This window comes from Mesoplodon mirus, assembly GCF_964341445.2.
Source record: "Mesoplodon mirus genome assembly, chromosome: 9".
NCBI lineage: Eukaryota > Metazoa > Chordata > Mammalia > Artiodactyla > Ziphiidae > Mesoplodon > Mesoplodon mirus.
The window spans coordinates 54,483,441-54,502,306 of record NC_138985.1 but is presented as its reverse complement, the minus strand read 5'-3'; the positions used below and the strand labels follow the sequence as shown (position 1 = coordinate 54,502,306).

The 18,866-nt window shown below is 41.3% G+C and overlaps 1 protein-coding gene and 1 long non-coding RNA gene across 3 annotated transcripts in view; one reads left to right on the top strand and one right to left on the bottom strand.

Moving 5' to 3' along the window:
* LOC309810683 overlaps nt 1–17,340 on the bottom strand; it is a 111,427-nt gene extending 94,087 nt beyond the window's left edge. For both annotated transcript variants that reach the window (XR_014295042.1, XR_014295043.1), the window contains exons 1-2: nt 17,010–17,340; nt 16,331–16,404 (exon numbers count right to left, since the gene is read on the bottom strand). This is a non-coding gene — a long non-coding RNA (uncharacterized lncRNA). The remainder of the gene's footprint in view (nt 1–16,330; nt 16,405–17,009) is intronic.
* Nucleotides 17,341–17,550: 210 nt separating this feature from the next.
* Nucleotides 17,551–18,866, top strand: part of C1GALT1 (core 1 synthase, glycoprotein-N-acetylgalactosamine 3-beta-galactosyltransferase 1) — a 40,417-nt gene continuing 39,101 nt past the window's right edge. The window contains exon 1 of the mRNA XM_082631928.1: nt 17,551–17,769. Within this exon, the coding sequence (XP_082488054.1) occupies nt 17,763–17,769 (7 nt within the window). The 5' untranslated portion in view covers nt 17,551–17,762. The remainder of the gene's footprint in view (nt 17,770–18,866) is intronic.

The window sequence follows — 18,866 nt, the reverse complement described above, 5'->3', positions numbered from 1 at the left end:
AATTTTAAGAAAACCTTGCATTATGGATTTTTGTATTTGTTTTGTTCTATTGCTTTTATTTTCCCCCTCCAACATAAATTGTACTTATGTTGAATCTTCTTTTCCTGTCTTCTGTATTCTTTTTCTTTCGAATCCTTTTTTTTCCCCTTTTTTCTTTCTCCTCCTTTGTCAACTTTATTTCCCAAATTCTGTTTCTGACAATGGTGGACTAGGTTGTTTCAGAATAATGTGAAGGTATTTGAAGAATCCTCACTCAGGAAGTGAGGATTTATGGGGATTTTATCCAGAAAATAAGGGAATCCCAGAGCCTGGTACGTGGCATTGCTTTCAGCCTTGAGATATTTGCCTATATGAGAACAGTAGCTGAAAAGATGAGAATTTGAGCAAAACTTTTGATAGTTTCAAAGGACTGGAGGAAAATTGGAGTTCTTAGCCATGCAGGGAAGAGGGGATGTATAAATCTCAATTGGGACCAAAAAGGGACACATTTTATGAGTAAGGAAGGGTAAACTGGAAACACACCAGCCCTTACAATGACTTAAGCTCAGTTTTGAATCATATCCATCTCCAACTGATGTTTAGCCTTCTAAATTCTGAGTTTCCTAATTCTAATACATGCCATTCTTTATAGTTTTTTTAAATATTGTCTGTCTTTTAATTTTATTTATTTATTTATTCATTTTTGGCCATGTTGGGTCTTCGTTGCTGCACGCACAGGCTTTTTCTAGTTGCGGCGAGCGGGGGCTACTCTTCGTTGTGGTGTGTGGGCTTCTCATTGTGCTGGCTTCTCTTGCTGTGGAGCACATGATCTAGGCACGTGGGCTTCAGTAGTTGTGGTGTGCGGGCTCAGTAGCTGTGGCTCGCAGGCTCTAGAGCTTAGGCTCAGTAGTTTTGGCGCATGGGCTTAGATGCGCCACGGCATGTGGGATCTTCCTGGACCAGGGCTCAAACCCATGTCCCCTGCATTGGCAGGTGGATTCTTAACCACTGTGCCACCAGGGAGGTCCTGTTCTTTTATAGTTTTTATTGTTTTCCTAAGTTCTTTTAGATAATTCTGTTATATTATTTAGTTTTTATCTGCTTTTTGATTGTATATTTTCTGGAATGCATTATTTAGTCCATTTTTAAAAAAATAATAGTATGTTTGGTTTTTGACAATATTCTTTTCTGTTGTTCACGTATAAACAATTTGAGTGTACTGTGCTTTTGGAAAGTGGTTCCCTTGTAGGGGATTGAGAGGCACCATGGTACCTTTCTTATCTTTACTGCTTAGGAGCTCTCTCCTCTATTGTTATCACAAAGATAGATGATAGACAGACAGATACACAAATATATATTTAAATAACCACTCTGTGTAGTTATACCCATTTTCTGAGCTCTGCCTTCTCTGGAGTCCTACCTCTCCCCAAAGAGTTTGATCCTTTTCTCTCTTTGCCCTCAGAGTTCCTGTCCTGATCAATCTGAATTCTTTTCACAGTAGCATTTTCCTTAGGAAAGGAGTTTTTATTAGATCTTTCTCAGTTCTTTGAGCACTTAAGTCACTGCAGTATCTTCTGATCTCTCCATAGTCCCTTAGTGTGTAGCTGTGTACCTTTTATTCCACTCACCCATAACCAGAGTCTGGAACCTTCTCCTTTTCACTGTGATTCTCACAATATTCACTTGCTGAAAATCCCATTCAAGGAGGGACTTTCTCTTTTTGAGGATTTGTTGGCAGTTGTTGAACTGCAATGTTCATAGAACCATTAAAACTTTTTCTTTCTACTCCACTAGTTCTGCATAGCTGCTAAACCTAGGCATGTCCTGTATGGGTCCTACATCATCTGTGGTTTGGGTGAAGCAACACCCACTGGTGTTCTGAGGTTCATGGGGGTGTTTTGGTTGGTCTTCTGGAGGATGTTGTGAGTAGAATTTTTCTTTTGCTATTCTAGTTATTTACTATATTTTTAGGAAAAGATTGGAAAAATTCAGAAACTATACATCATGATCTTGCCCTGACCTGAAGTCAAGATGGGCTTACTTATTTTTATTTTTATTTTATTTATTTTTTTATTTTTGGCTCTGTTGGGTCTTTGTTGCTGCGCGCAGGCTTTCTCTAGTTGTGGCGAGCGGGGGCTACTCTTCGTTGCAGTGCATGGGCTTCTCATTGTGGTGGCTTCTCTTGTTGCAGAGCATGGGATCTAGGTGCGTGGGCTTCAGTTGTTGCAGCAGGTGGGCTCAGTAGTTGCGGCGTGTGGGCTCTAGGGCTCACCGGCTTCAGTAGTTGTGGCACGTGGGCTCAGTAGTTGTGGCTCACAGGCTCTAGAGTACAGGCTCAGTAATTGTGGCACACAGGCTTAGTTGCTCCACAGCACGTGGGATCTTCCCGGACCAGAAAGATCTTCCCATGTCCTCTGCACTGGCAGGCAGATTCTTAACCAATGCGTCACCAGGGAAGTCCCACAGATGGGCTTATTTTTAAATCAAGGAAACAGTCACTGATTCTCCATTACTCTGTTGTCTTGACTAGCTTCTAAGATTATAGTTACTTCTGATGTATTTTCTGTTCAACTTAGTTGAGTGTTTATTAGCTTTCCTAAACATTCTTTTAAAGTATAATCAGCCTCTATCTAAGAGGTGCCCACATTCTGATATTACTTTCATTTTCTCACCAACTCTCTTCAAATTATGGCTTCCTTCATTAGCTAGCCTCAGAATATGTACATATATGTTCTGAACAATTTCTTCAATCAATGAGGTTCTTTTTCCTTTAAAATTAGACTTCATTTGAGAACTTCCTTATGCTAAAATTGCTGTGTTTTCCTCCTAGGCATGTTTCAAATTGTTCTTTATATTTCAGGAGCCTCAGTTAGGATGCTTCCTTTAATATTCAAAGGACTCACTAAATTGAAAATGGTTTCCTCAACTTAATATTGCATTAACTTTGCAGTACACTCCTTCCAAATGAAAATTGGCACATTCAAGCCTGTTACCCTCACACTGCTGGAAACATATTTCTCTGATGAACAGAGGAAAATTACTACATTTCTCTGCGATTTTGTAGACTCCGCTCTACTCTTCAGAACTTATTAGAATGCCCCATTCCTTTTCTCTAAAGAAATGAAATTAAATGGGGGGTGGCAGTGGGGAGAGCAGTCTCTAGTCTCCAGGAATCTACTACAGGGCTCTGTACTTGATCCTGTCCAGTTTAATTCAATCAACATTCAACCTTCCATGAGTACCTCCTATGTGCTAAGTTTTGTGTTAAGTAGAAAAGATAAATAAGAAATCATCCTCCAAGGGGGCACTGGAGTTAGATGTGGGTTAGAATACTCATCTATTGTTCACTAGCAGGTGACCTGAATTAGCTATTTGACCTCACTGAGCTCAATTTCCCTATCTGATGAGGCCTACATAATACAGCTGTTGTGAAAATTTAACATATATGCTTTATATATTATACAAGCACATATGTTGTATACATATATAATCCATATGTACATAGTAGTGTATTTGTAGACATGTAACATATGTAGACATAATTTTTACAACAGCTGTATCATGTAGGAAATTGGTATGTATACAGTAGGCAGTACTCAATAAGTGTTTTTTCCTTTTGGATAATGTTATAATATACTTGTAATTTGAAAACATTTCTTCCCCTTTTACCTCTGCAACCACAAAAAATGGCTGTTATATACAGCCTATTGATTTTCTTAATGAAGTGAATTAAAATGGATTATGTTTTAAGATACCACTCCTATCTCAAATTGTGTGATATTTGTAAATGTATTGAGACAACAGTAGGGTTCTTGATATGAGGTCATAAACTCCGAAGGGGTTCAGGGAGTTTTTGCACCTTCTGAAATTGCATGCAAATTGGGTATATTTGTGACTTACACATTTTTGGAAGGAGGCAATTCATTGCTATCACCAGATTTTTAATGGGACTGAGAAACAAACCAACAAAAGTCAAGAATCATGAGGGTATTATAAAATCACAGCTGGAATTCACAATAGATTATATTTTTGGAAGTCACACACTGTCTACACAATTTCCTTTTTTATAATGCTTAGCACAGAGCCAGAAAGAGTTAAGAACGTAAACGTTTTTTTAAAAAATGATAGTAGGGCTTCCCTGGTGGCGCAGTGGTTGAGAGTCCGCCTGCTGATGCAGGGGACACAGGTTCGTGCCCCGGTTCGGGAAGATCCCACATGCCGCGGAGCGGCTGGGCCCGTGAGCCATGGCCGCTGAGCCTGCGCGTCCGGAGCCTGTGCTCCGCAACGGGAGAGGCCACAACAGTGAGAGACACGCATACTGCAAAAAAAAAAAAGATAGTAATAGTGACATTCCTTTCTCTACTAGGAGTGGCAGGTATAAAAATAAGGACTAGAAAATCAAAAGAGCCAGGCCAAATACTGAGAGCAGTGAAAGACCAGAAAACAAAGAAAAAGGAGAAGAGAAAAACAAAATCCCCATCTGCCCCCCAACCAAACAGAGGAAGAGGAAGAGAGGGAGGAGGAAAGAAATAGATTGGAAGAGAAATAGAAATGCAAAGGAGAAGAGGGAGAGAGAAAGAAAAGAAAGTGGTCTGTTCATTGGATTATGGTAGTTTGTTCCTTCCCCTCTGGCCCCCCTCCCCAATAATCTCTTCAAGACAAATGCTCCTTAGAGAAAAAGAAGTTTTACAAACTGAATGAAGGTGCATGAACTTTTAATCTTAGCCTAATTTGATCATGATGCCTTTGGCAAGTCACTGTTTTACCACCTGAATTTTATTTATCTGCATCTAGACCGTTAATGTTAGCAAACCAGAAGTCCCCTATCTCTGTGTGAGGTGTATTTCAAAAACTCATTTTAAGGTGATCCAACTTGAAGTATGGATGCATTTTTCTAAAGAAACAATGTTAAAACAGTATCACAACAGTTCATAGAAACATACTTAACATATAATGGCAGAAAAGGGAACAGGCCTTTCAGTCAGCTGGGAGCTTGGTAAGCTGGAGCACAGTCTCTTTTCTCATTTCCTTTCTCACACTCTAGGGAGCTTTGTACTCACTCATGTTAATAAATTGGGGGATGTGTCTGTACTTCAAAGATAAAAACCAACAACACAATAAATGGCCATTTGCACATGAGAAGCAAAACTAGTTAACTTTCCTCATCTTTATTCTATCCTTCAACTCTTTCCTGCCCCACATGGGCATGCTTCTTGCCCCTAGAACCTCTCCACATTTTATACAGAGTACAAATTCTGGTCTCCTCACAGAACTAGAGTTCTGGTTCTTCTGAACTCTAGAAGTTTCTTTCTATTCTGTTTTTGTATACCATCTTCAATTTACATCTAGATCTTTCAGGTTTCAACTATAAAGTGTTATCTTCCTACTTACCAGCCTCCACTTTCCATCCTTAACCCCTACCCCTGTCTTTTCCCCTTATCATTTATATCCTTGACCAAAGTCTAATGTACATGGGAATAAGGAATGCGATCTTGACTGATAATGCTCTTACAGTTGCTTAAACTCTATTTAAATTGCTTATATATTATGGCTCATTATTTTTCTTTCAATACTAATTGCTTCTTCTGACTAGTGCTGTGTTTGTATATAGAGGCAGTTCTGCCCAAACAGAAGGAAAGAATTCTGCTTTCCCTTTGTCATCTGCTAACATTGTTCTCAGGGACTGGTTTCTCTGATATAATCCCTGTAGCTACTACACATTTTTGGACATGTCCTTGCTTTAGGTTTTGTCATATGCTGGGTTCCCCAGAGAAAAAATTCTGAAACAGAGGTCAGAATACATACAGCTTATTAGGGAGTACTTTTTGAGATTAATGCCTGTGAAAAGGAAGAGAAAGAAGCAAGACTGGACAGAAGGAGACACTGAACTATGATGTAGTCTTAACAAAGGCCTTAGTCAACCCCATGGGGAACTCTGACGGTGGAACGGACCTAAAGTATATTACAGGTTGAGGTTGGGAGGCTGGTTTTTATACCCCTGTGCTAATTAGTCACTGGATGTGGGTGCCCTGAAAGAAGGTGTGGTCTTGAGCTAAGGCAGGTAGCTGCACCCGAGGCAATTCCCTGAGAGGGTTGGCAGCTGAGGGTTGTCTGTTGGCAGCACTCCCAATAGCTAGGGGAATAATTCTTTTAGCCCTGAAGGGAGATCAGAGCAATGCATCACTACGTCCACCTCAGGTTTGCTGCCTTTGATCACACGCACAGTATTGTTTTATCATTTAATATGTCTGGAGTGAGTCATCATAAAATGCCCCAGAAATGCCCCCACTTGGTGAAGATTAACCTTGCCTGTCAACTTTATTGGGCGCTTAAGTATTTCCTATAGACCTGAGACCCTCACTAGAAGGACCAAATGGTGTTTGGGAAGTTGGAACTTAGAGTCAGGCTGGTGTTTTTCTGTGAGCAGGACAAGAAATCACAGTAGTCAGTGAGAGAAGATGGCCAGATAACTGAAAGACAGAAGCCAGGTTAGGAAGGAGTGAAGACCCGGTTGTGCCCACTCATCTGTATAAGAGGATGGTGATCCTAGCACAAGCAGATCTGGGACTAAATAAAGCTCTTTTAGGGGCTGGATTTAGCCAAAAGGCTGTAGCTTGTAGATACTTCATTTAAAAGATTCGCATTAAAAACATGCGTCAGGAATCTTGTTGGTTTCATTTGCATTCAACAGGACAAGATTTCTATCTGTGTGACCTTGGGCAAGACTCTAAAACTCTCTATGTGTCAATATCTTCATCTATTAGATGAATGTAATAATAGTAATAGGATTAGGAGTAGGTGATAGTCCAAGTTCAACACTGAGTAGATTGGCACTTATCAGGTTCAGTAAGCAATTTTTAGAATTGGTATTGTTGTTATATTTATTACCATATTGAGTTAATTGAGTATTTTCTGTCAAGCCACTCAGCCTAAATTTTGGAGGCAGAAGAATAAGAAAATATTTTGAGTTGTTAAAATTTTGAAACAATAATCAAGGAAAAAGTTGTATGAAGTTTCTTTGTACTATTTTTGCAACTTTTCTGTAAAGTCTGAAATTATGTCAAAATTAAAATTGAAAACAAAAAGCTTTCTGACTTATTTTGCTGGGATTATTTGGAATGGGAGCAGGCATCTAGGAGACTTGACTATTTTTACACTGCTTAGTTTTATGTAATTAGGCCCCTTTAATTTATCCCTTAATTTTTGTGAAAATATCACTCTATTTCAGTCATGTTTTGGGGAAAAGAAAGAGTCTGTGTCCATATTTGGGTCAGAGAGAAAAGGGGAACATCATATTCATGGGGTGTAGATGAAATGCAAGCAGGGGAAATTAAAGTGAGAAATCTTCAAGAATGAGGTGAAAATACAGGAAGAAAGAGCCAGAAAAGCATGTACTGCTATATTTTTTTCCTTATTCCCTTCCTGGAGATTTTTCTTTCCTGGGGAAAGATGAATGATATTTATAAGCACCTACTGTGTGCCAGGCACAGTACTAAGTGCTTTCACATGTTATCTGATTTACTCATAACAATCCTGTGGCAAAAAAACACATTACTGCCATTTTACAATGAGAAAAACTGAGCCTCAGAGAGAATAATTAGGTTTCCCAAGACCACATGGTAAGTGAGGGAGCCGAAGAGAGAGTGCTGCATCGGTTTAAGGTCAGATTGGGTTAAAGGTCCATCAGCAAGTGAATGGATACACAAATTGTGGTATATTCTTATAGTGGAATACTACTCAGCAATAAAAAGAAATGAACTATTGATATATGCAATATGGCTTCATTTCAAAGTAATTATGCTGAGTGAAAAAAGCCAGATAAAAAAGAGCACACATTGTACGACTCCGTTTATGTAACTCTAGAAAATGCAAACTAATCCATAGTGACAGAAAGTAGAATAGTGGTTGCTTGGAGATGGGGTGGGGTGGGGAGTGGCAGGAGAAAACTTTTGGGGGCAATAGATATGTTCACTATCTCGATTGTGGTGATGGTTTCGTCGGTGTATACATCTGTCAAAATACCATATTATATACACACCTTATGCATATATAGTTATTTCATGTCACTTATTCCTCAATAAAGCAGTTTTTAAAAACTGGGTTGGAATCCTTGTTATACTACTTACAAGTGCTTAATCTCTAAGATTAGTTTCTTTATCAGTTAATAAGGTTGATAACACCTACTTCAGAGAGCTGGTATGAAGATTAAAATAAATCAGTTAGTTAACTCTTTAGTACAGTGCCTAATATAATAGCAAGTAAGTAGCAGACATTATGTGACAATTCCTAAACTCTGAGTTCTTCCTTCTTAGAGCTTTCTCTACTTTAGTTAGTAATGTTAGTCATTGTTATTTTTATTTATAGCTATAATTCAAACACATCAATCTTACTTCAAAGTCCAAGATCTTTCCACTAAACCACACTAAACCATGACAAATGTTATGATCTGAGTTAAGGAATGTCATCACCCAATGGAAGTCTTCTGCACAAAAAGCTGGTTTGTTGTAAAGCCAAGTTTGTCCAAGTTGTGGCTATTGTAGTCTTCAGCTCCAGAATTTCTCTTTAGTTCCTTTTTTTTTTTTTTTTTTTTTTTTTCAGTATGTGGGCTTCTCACTGCTGTGGCCTCTCCTGTTGCGGAGCACAGGCTCTGGACGCGCAGGCCCAGCGGCCATGGCTCACGGGCCCAGCCGCTCCGCGGCACGTGGGATCTTCCTGGACCGGGGCACGAACCCGCGTCCCCTGCATCGGCAGGCGGACTCTCAACCACTGCACCACCGGGGAAGCCCTTTAGTTCCTTTTTATAATTCTTTTTATTGATATTCTAATTTTGTTCATACATCCTTTTCCTCATTTCATTTAGTTCTTTGTCCATGTTTTCCATTAGTTCTTTGAGCATATTTAACACAGTTGTTTTAAAATCTCTGTCTAGTAATTCCAATGTCTGGACTTCCTCAGAGATGATTTCTACCTCTTTATTTCATTCCTTGGAAAGAGCTATACTTTCTTGTTTCTTTGTATGCCTTGTGATTTTTTTGATGAAAACTATTTAGTTTCTATTGTAGTATGGTACCTGGAAGTCAGATTCTCTCCCTCTCACAGGGCTTCCTACTTTTTGGTTGTTGAAGGCTGTAGCAGTCAGTTTGTTCAATGTTGTTTCCAAACTACTACTGCAAAGACTGCATTCTTTGTCAATGTGGTCATCAGTCTCTGTTCCTTAGCTTGTGTTCAGCTGGTGTTTAGATAGGAATTTCTCTGAAAGCTAGGAACCTACAAGTCTTGGCAAATTGGCTCTGATCTTCAACTTGCCAGGCTTGCATTGTGCCAAGGGATCAGCCTAAGGAAAAGCTTAGGGTCTTCTCAGGTGTTTTCTGAGCATGTATCTTACCCTGGGCATGTACACAGCTTTCTAAATCCCCACGTATACATAGTTGCTTTTAAATGTCCTAATTTCCCAAAGAAACTCTCCCCTGTTTTTGCCTTAGACAGTCTACTGTATGTTTCAACCATAATCTCTGCCCCAAGTGTCTGAGGCTTGTTAATTTGGCTTGAAGTATTTTCAAGCTCTTTCTCCTGAGTTCTGAATTAGGGGAGACAGAGTGGAACACCTAGCATCCGTCCTTTAGGTTGTCCCCATATTAGTCTGCTTGGGCGGCTGTAACAAAATACCACAGCCTGGAGAGCTTAGATAACAGAAATTTCCCTCTCACAGTTCTGGAGGCTAGAAATTCAAAAATCAAGGTACCTGCCAATTTAGTTTGCCTTCTCACTGTGTCCTCACATGATGGAGAGAAAGAGAGAGAACGAGTTCTGGTGTCTCTTCTTCTTACAGGGCACTAAATCTATTGAATGAGAGTCTCACTCTTATTGCCTCATTTAACCTTTATCACCTCCTCACAGGCCTCACAGTCACATTGAGGATTAGTGCTTCAACATATGAGTTTTGGGGGACACAATTCATTGCACAGCACCCCCCAACAGATTAGAACAGATTTTACAACAATGTGTGAACAGGGTTCCCTTCAGAACGGAAACAGTCCCACAGTGGAAACACGGGCTGTTGCCGTTCTAAGATAGCGGCCTTTTTATGACTGCAACAGCTTTATGACCACTGTTGCTTTAAGACTGTTGCCACTTTAAGACAACTGACATTTTATAAGACTGTCCCCATGCAGGGGTAGAGGCAGTGGAAGGACAAGTAAATCACTACAGGATCTTCCTACTTTTTTTTCACAGCTATTTTGAATTTAATGGGCAGAACACTTCATAAAATAAAGATAGCAGAAAATCAATTTGATTGGTAAATAGCTGGGCTGATAAACTTTGCCACATAATGTACATTACAGATATCAAAGTTTTTTCTATTACTTATGAATAAACTAAATTATAAAATTTTAGGGAATTCCCTGGAGGTCCAGTGGTTAGGACTCTGTGCTGTCACTGCCGAGGGCACAGGTTCAATCTCTGGTTGGGGAACTGGTCACCTCTCTGGAGGAAGCCACTCTTTCCAATTTCTTATGTGGCCTTCCAAAGATGAAACCTCACACCTCAGATTGGGACTCTGAGCCCAATCACACCTCAGATGGGACTCGAACCCAGCTGCACTCCAGATTGGACTTGAACCCACAATCTCCCAGCTGGAACCACACACCTGGTCTCAAGACTCAATGCAACTTGGGTTCTTTAAGTCTCAGCACAGAAGGAATTCAGCGAGAGGCAAAGGGATAAGCAAGAAGTAGATTTATTAATACAGGACACTTGTGAAGGATATAAGCAGGCAGGCAAGAAGGCTCTGCACTGAGAACTAAGCAGGAAACCAGATTTCTTTAGGGAGATACACATGCCACAGACAGAGTGTGGGTCATCTCAGAAGGCAAGAGGCCCTGGGAGAAACAAACTCTACAGAGTGCGGACCACCTCAAAAGGCAAAAGCAGCCCTTCCTACTATTTTGAAGTGCCTTGATTCAGTGCTCATTTGGTTGCTGTAAACTTTCAACTGTTTTCCAGAGTTCTCAAAAATTGATTCTGTTTCTGCTTGTTTTTCGATGTTTCTGTGGGAGAACAAGAGTGGGAAGCTTCCTACTCTGCCATTTTGCTTTTTATTCAAAAGACTGAAGCTTTTGAGTTTTTCATAAGTTTTATGTTATTCCTCAGACCAAAGCTTTCAAAATGCTTTTTACTTCTTATAAATGAAAAAAAACTATTTAGATCGTTCTTAACTGAAGTGATGAAATGCACACTAAAGAATGGAAAAATTACCCACTCAAACTAACTTAACAATAACAAGTGTAACTTAATATAAGAATACAGTGGAGGGATTCATGGAACTCAAGAGTAGTCGGGCCATTTGCGGGACGGGTGTCATGAAAAGTCTGTGAGAAGCTAAAAAATGACACTCTCCCCTTTCTCTGTTTCTGTGAGATCACCAAAGCTCAGGGTCGTTTCTCTTCTCAGATAGTCTGCTTCATTTTTCTCTCTCCCTGTACAATGAGTTCCCCTTATCTTGGGTTCACACGTTTGGGTTACAAGCCCCTGTTTGGTTTACAGTTTCAGTGTTCAATAGAGAGAAACTAAGACCTCTCTTCCAATTCTAAATTCTCAGAGGAGAGAATGTGATTGATTCAGATTCCTTCAAGGATCAAACTCTATCCAATCAAGAAGGGAGAAGGGTCCTATCATATAAACATGGCTGTGAGGACCAAATCTCTAGATGGGAACTGGAGGAAAAAGGAAGAGGAATAGAGTGCTTCTCAATGGATGATGGACAGAAACCCAACAAAATATCTACCCCAATCCATTCTTAGATTTAAAAACATTTAAATACAACTTAAAAGAAAGAAGAAAAAAATTGTGTCACGTTATGCAGCTAAAATTTGTAAGTCAGTTCTTTACAATCACAGAGGTAACAAACACATTTATAAATAATTTACTGCTTACGGATTTTAAAGCATCACCTACTCCACTTACAACAAATGTTTTCTGCTTTTGTTGAGCCACCGGGGAATATAATTAAGGAATATTCTGAGTCTTATTTCAGGAAACTAGAGAAACGCAGGGTAACCCCAGGGAGCCCAACCTTCTAAGTTGAGTATTCTCTGGTTCCTCAGTGCTCACAAGGCAGTCTCTGCTTTCAAACTAACATGTTGTGAGTCATGCTGAGTCTTCTTCCCTTGAGATTAAAAGTATTTCCCAGACTTTCCTTTTTACTTTATCTCCCCCTCTGCTCCGTTCTCCACCTTTATCCCCTTCATGTGTCAGTCAATCCAGAAAGTAACACTAGCCTTTCCACCTGTCTCAAAATCTTGGTTGATTTTGTGAAGATGTAGCTGCAAGGAATAAAAACTGTTTGGAAAATGCTCTCTTAGTTTCCACAGAATGAAAATACTGTAACCTGGCAGGAAGTTTCAATATGAGATGAGAAGCTCCGTTGAAAAGCACACTATCTCCAGAAAAGAAAGCTCTCTCTCTTTTTTTCTACGTTTCTTCTTCCTATTCAAGTGAATAACGATGGGAGGTAGCCAGGGTCAACTAAAATCACAAATAATCTGATCTCTAGAGGAGTCAGTAGTTTCAACTGATTTAGAGTCACACCTGAACAGCAGAGAACAAGAAAGAAAATACAACAAAACTAGGAAGTTTCGATAATTCATCCACTACATTATCAAGACTTGAATCTTACACTGAAGCTCTGTCTTACTCATCCTCATATATTTATCTCTGGAGTTAGTCACACCACCAAATTATGCATTGTCTCTAATTGCATATTCTTTACCTCTGATGTTCCATTATATAAAGCCTTCCCTTTTGTGCCCAAGTCTTCCTCTCTGAAAGAGAAAGACGTGTATTCTACCATTTATTTTCTTGCTCTTGGGTGTAATTTTGCTCTAGAATAAATGCTTACACTCAGACCAAATTATTGGTTAAATGTATGTTTGTTACTAAGTATGTTTAACTACCACTGTTACCATAAAGAGGGGCACAAACCCAACCATCCATAAAGAGGGGCACACACCCAACCATAATTACAAATTAAGTCCTGAAAAGAGAAAGGAGCCAGTCATAATTATGTATTCTTTTTAAAGTGCAATCATATTTCAACAGGCTAATAAAATGAGATCTGACATATAATAACTTACCATCCTGCCATACTCTTAAATCCTAACTGCTTACTATGAATGATGCTAATATTTTACAAAGGTACACAGTAAAATCAGTTATTAGTTATCACTTCTTGAAAGAAAAATCAATGTTATACATACCTAAAATATTTAATATTCAATTGCTTAAAAATAAAAAAGGACAGGGCTTCCCCAGTGGCACAGTGGTTAAGAATCCACCTGCCAATGCAGGGGACACAGGTTCGAGCCCTGGTCCGGGAAGATCCCACATGCCGTGGAGCAATTAAGCCCATGCACCACAACTACTGAGCCTGCGCTCTAGAGCCCGCAAGCCACAACTACTGAGCCCACATGCCACAACTACTGAAGCCCACACACCTAGAGCCCATGTTCCGCAACAGGAGAAGCCATTGCAATGAGAAGCCCATGCACTGCAAGGAAGAGTAGCCCCCGCTCATCGCAACTAGAGAAATCCCACAAGCAGCAATGAAGACCCAACGCAGCCAAAAATAAATTAACTAATTAAAAAAAAAAGTAGGATAGACATTACAAACCTAATGTAATTAAAAGAATGACACTGTCACATATAATCACACTGACTACCTTTTGAAGCCAGTCAGGATTATTTCCCCCAATTTATGGATAGTGAAACTGAGATTTAGAAGGCTTAGGTGACTTGCTTCTCAGCTAATCACTGATAAAACTGGGAGCAGTATTCATGTCTCAAGGGTTCCATTGCTTTATTCACTATATGTTTCTTCCAGGATTGTCAATGTTCAGATCTCAGTAAGATTCACAATTGATCTCCCTATGATCATGTCAGAAAAACCTTACATAACACAGGTGTCAGGGAACAAAAATAATACCAGCATTGTATGTTACCCTTTAAGTGAAAAAGATATATTGATTCAACTGTTTACTCATTCAAGCAACAAATAATACCTACAAATGTGTCAGGCATTGTGCTAGGTAGGCTCTGTTATACCCAGCTATTGTCATTATCTTTGCTGCACAACAAATTATCCCCAAACTTAGTGGCTTGAAACAACAAACATTTATTATTGTACAGTTTCTGAGGGCCTGGAATTTGGGAGTGGCTTAGTTGAGTGGTTCTGGCTCACAAACTCTCTTTGGGTACAATAAAGATACTGACAAGGGATGCAGTCATCTGAAGGCTTGACTAGGGCTGGAGGATCTGCTTCCAAATTCACTCACATGGCTGTTTCCAGGAGTCCTCAGTTCCTAACTGGCTGGAGCTTTAATTATTCATAACATGGGCCACTCTATAAGTTGCTGAGTGTCCTTATGACATAACTACCTTTCCCCAGCGAGCAATCCCAGAGAGAGAGCAAGAAGAAAGCTGGCATATGTTTTGTAGTCTCCTCTAAGAAGTCACACTACAGCATTTCTATATTCTCTTCATGAGAACAAGTCACTAGGTACAGTCCAAACTCTAGGTGAGGGGAATTAAGCTTCACTTTTGAAAGAAGTATGAAAGAACCTGTGAACATATTTGAAAACTACTATACCAGTAAATATAATTTAATTTATAGAATTTAATCTAATTATTACAAAAAGATTTGTTAATCTAATTGTAATATTTGGGTATTTAAAGGAAAACTAAGTTTATTAGAGAGTGTTTTTTTGTCATTGCTTGTTTCCATTTTGTGCCCCCATTTTCATCTTACCCTGTCTATTAAAAAATTCTACATGTAGTGCTAAATAAATAATGACTTTTCCTATCTTTTTCTATCAATTAGGACTTTCATTCAGTGCTTATAATGGAAAACCCAAACAACAAGACCTTAAAGAGGAGGAATTTATTTTCCCTCACATAACAACAAATCCAGAAGTGGGCAGTCCAGAGCTGGGTAAGCTTACCCTCCAAAGCAATCATGAACCCAGGCCACTCTGGCTTCCTATGCTATTATCTTGTTCTCGCGGTTGAAATAGGGCTGCTCCACCTCTAGCATCATGTCAGTGTTCCAGGTAAGATAAAGGACAGGTATAGGTCCAACGGCTAACAGGAAATTTCTTCCATAAAACTTTGAGCCTCTCCTAGCAACATCTACTTTCATTTTGCTGACAGGTCACATGGCTAAACCATTGCTTATTAAAGACTGAGGAAGTAAATATTTTTAACTGGACACACTGTCACCCTGAAAAAAATCAGAGTTCTGCTAGTAAGAAAGAAAGGGTTTAATCAACTATCAGTGTCTATCACCCTGCTCCAAGGAGCCTTGACACACATTATTCTGCTCCAAGGAGCTTTGACATACATTACTGAAACACCACACCGGACAGACAAACATACTGTCCAAGGTTTATCTGTGTTTCAGATGGGAGAGTCTGGTCATTTTGAGTCTCACATATAAATTATATTCAAAGTAATCACACTTTCTTTTTTCTAGTTGATAATGAAGAAAAATTGGCTGACATGAATGTCATTTCCAGGAATTTATTCAGGGTGACAGCTGCACAGTTGTGCAAAGGTACGTGCATTAAGAAGCTCATCACAGAATTGTTTAAAATAGTAAACATTTGGGAAAAAAACAGAAATGAATCAATAGAATACTGGTTAGATAAATGATAGCACATCCACTTAATGGACATTATGCAACTTTTAGAAATGATGTTATTCATCATATATTGTTCAGTGAGAAAAGAACTGTGTACATAATGAAATCCAGTTTATCATACATTGTATTTATATATCTTTATGTATTTTTTATCTTAGAGATGTCTGGATGAGTATAACATGAACTTTTAAAAATGGTTACCTCTGAATTATGGGATTTGGAAAATTTTTTTTTGTATTTGAATAAGTATGTATTGTTTTCATGAAAATAATAGCTATTTTCAAAAATACCCAGAAGGGTAGGAGGGGCTGATTTGATCTGGTGTTGTTTGTATCAACATACCTTCTTGCCACTAAGAAAATTATCTTAGACATGCTGTATCTGAGCTTATCCTTGGAAGGATTTCTTATCTTTGCTCACTGGAAAAATATTATTCCTTGTTCATTATAAATATTAATAAAATTAAGATAAGAATCCTGAGGTGTTTTCTTTTATTTTGCTTTCTAGTTGGAACACTTTGACCTCTGAAGGGTCTCTTTTCCCTGTTTCACAGTGGCTGTGGAAGAAAAGGGGGTGAGGCTGGGAAAGAAAGAAAATGATGGAGGTAAGGATCCAAGAGAGAAGTCTGGAGGCATGGGCCCAGGAAAGAGCACTAACCTGGACATCAGATACTTGCACTTCTCTTCCAGAACGGGTTTCTCAGTTTATCTTTCTGATCTCAGCTTTCTCATCTGAAAAAATGAGAGGTTTGGATAAGAATCTAGATGTTTTAAAACTCTTTTGGAAGATTCTTTCGGATTTATTAATCGCATATACTGCTAAACTACACTAAAGCTGAATGTAAACAAATTAAAGGGGGGTGGACAACAACAATACCTTACTAACGTTATTATTTCTCCCGGACATGTTAAGTAACTTGCCAAGGTTACACAGCTAATAGGTGGAGGGAACCAAGATTCCAGCCCAGAGGCCAAGGCACTAAAGAACTGCTGAGGAGGGCATTTAAAGGAAGCAGGGTAGCTTTCTCACCCTCAGGCTAGGCCTTGTAAACGATGGTTAACACCAATAAAGTCAAGACCTTACCCCACCTCCTGACTGCTGTGGGGTTGCCTCAATCGCTCCAGGACTCCTCGCTCTAATCCGAAAACAGTTTTCTGATACAAAGTCCCTTTGCCAACTAAAGGGGGGGGTGTGAGGTTTTGCAAGGATTCGAGGAAGCTCTTCCGGCCATTGCCTGACAGCAGTGAAGTAATGACAGAACCAAAAGACCACGTGTGCCTTCAGGAGGCTTTGTGGTATCACTAATTGGGTTTTCAGCCCCTGCGGGTTCACATACCTGGTTATGCAACAACAGTTCGCGTATCTATCTTGCCGTATTTCCTTTCATTAAGCCCAGAGAGATACTGAGTAAAGAGAGTCGGGAGGGGGGCATAACAGGGGTAAAAAGAACTGTTTAAGAGCAGGTTAGAGGCCATAAGACTCCTGCAGGGTAAGAGCCTGTCCCTCAGACAAAGATCCCTCAGGTATCCGCAGTCTCGGTCCTCACTGCTTTTAACTCCTCTCAAGGTCCGCAAGCTAACGCAAAACCCTAGAGCAGGATCAGGAAGCCGGAGGCCGCCAGCGAGGAGCCACAAGAGAGTTGCGACTATCGCCCAGAGAAAACGCGACTTCCCAGACCCCTTCGCACAAGGGCGGGGCGTGCGCTCGGCTGCCAATCCCCGCGCCCACACGTCATCGTAGCCCCGCCCCACCCTGCCCCCTCTCGCTCCTCCCTTCCCTGGGGCTGGTGCGGCGGCGGCGACGTCAGCGCTAGGAGAGCCCTGGGTGGCGGCTGCGCTGTCCGCGGGCCGCGGCCTGGACGCGCTGCGGGGAGGGGCGGAGCGAACGGGCGGGAGCGCGCGCTGGGCCCGCCTCGGCTGCTGCCGCCGCTGCAGCCGCCACCGCTGCCGGGGAATAATCTGGGCGGCAGCGGGCGGCCCCGGCTAGCAGCCACGAGCCACTTCTGCGGCTGCCGAGAAGAACGAGGGTCGCCGGTCTCGTGTCGTCCCCCTCTCTGCCCCCGCGGAGGGGCGAGAGGGAGCTGAGGCTGATGTCAGGTACGCCGGCGGAGGCGCCCTCAGACTGTGGTCCAATGTCTCGGTTCCCCTCGCCCTCCCCCTCTCAGAGCGTGAGTGTGTGAGTGGGGGAGCGTGGAGGGTGGAACCCCTCCCCCGGCGCCGCCAAACAGGTGTCTCGGAGCCGTCGCCGGGGCTGGGGACTTGCGGGTTCCTGAGGGAGGCGCGGGGCACTTCCTGCTCCCGGCGTCTCTGCGAACTGCCATTGGGGCCGCCTGCCCACCGGGCCGCTATTTTGTTGACATGTACCCTTCTCTGGGTCGTGGGTCCTTCCCTTTTACCCTCTCGTGACCCTCGCCTCCTCGCGCGCCGCCTGCCGTCGGGTGGCGACGGTGAGACACGGGCTGCGCTCCGGACCCCGCGGCTTGAGCACTTAGCGGTCCTGCCCCGCTGGGCCCTCTCCCTGCGGACCTGCGGGCGCTCAGGTGTGGACATCTTCCAGGAGAGCAGCCGGGCTGCCGCGCCGCCCCAGCGCCCAGCGAGCGGGCGCCTTCCGCAAGTGCCGGGGGACTTCCTCAGGGCTCTCTTGGACCAGCAGGTTTGTCTGTGGCCGATTTGTTCTTTTAAATTTCCCAGCCTCTAGTGAGGCAGGTGTGTTTGGGCACTAGCTGCGTGGAGGACGAGAAAAGGAGTTTTTTCCTTCCCTCCTCCCTCCCCCACCAAGTGCGATGGGATTCGTAGGTGCTGACAAATTGGCTTTACAGCTCTGAATTTGGATGTATACGCAAAAGAATGAGCGAAATTTAGGGGTGGGGATTTATTCTTGCCCAGCTCTTACCTTCTCCCTTTATTATTATTGTCAAATGACAAAACATCACAAGCTTTGGAAAAGTTGACTAGATTTATAATCTAGTTCTCTCAATTCCTTATAGTTATTGTGGTATATCCTTTTAAAGCGTTTCAGGTTGAAAACTATTATCCTAACCATGAATTGGTTTCCTTATTATTTTAAAAGTTAATTATAAAGTTAGGACTTGAATGCAATAGAGTAAGTAATTAGGCCAATGTGTAACGAACAGAAATATGTTCATTTACCAAAAACTGGGCAGTGATAGCTCTGCCTGGGTGCCAGGAAAAGG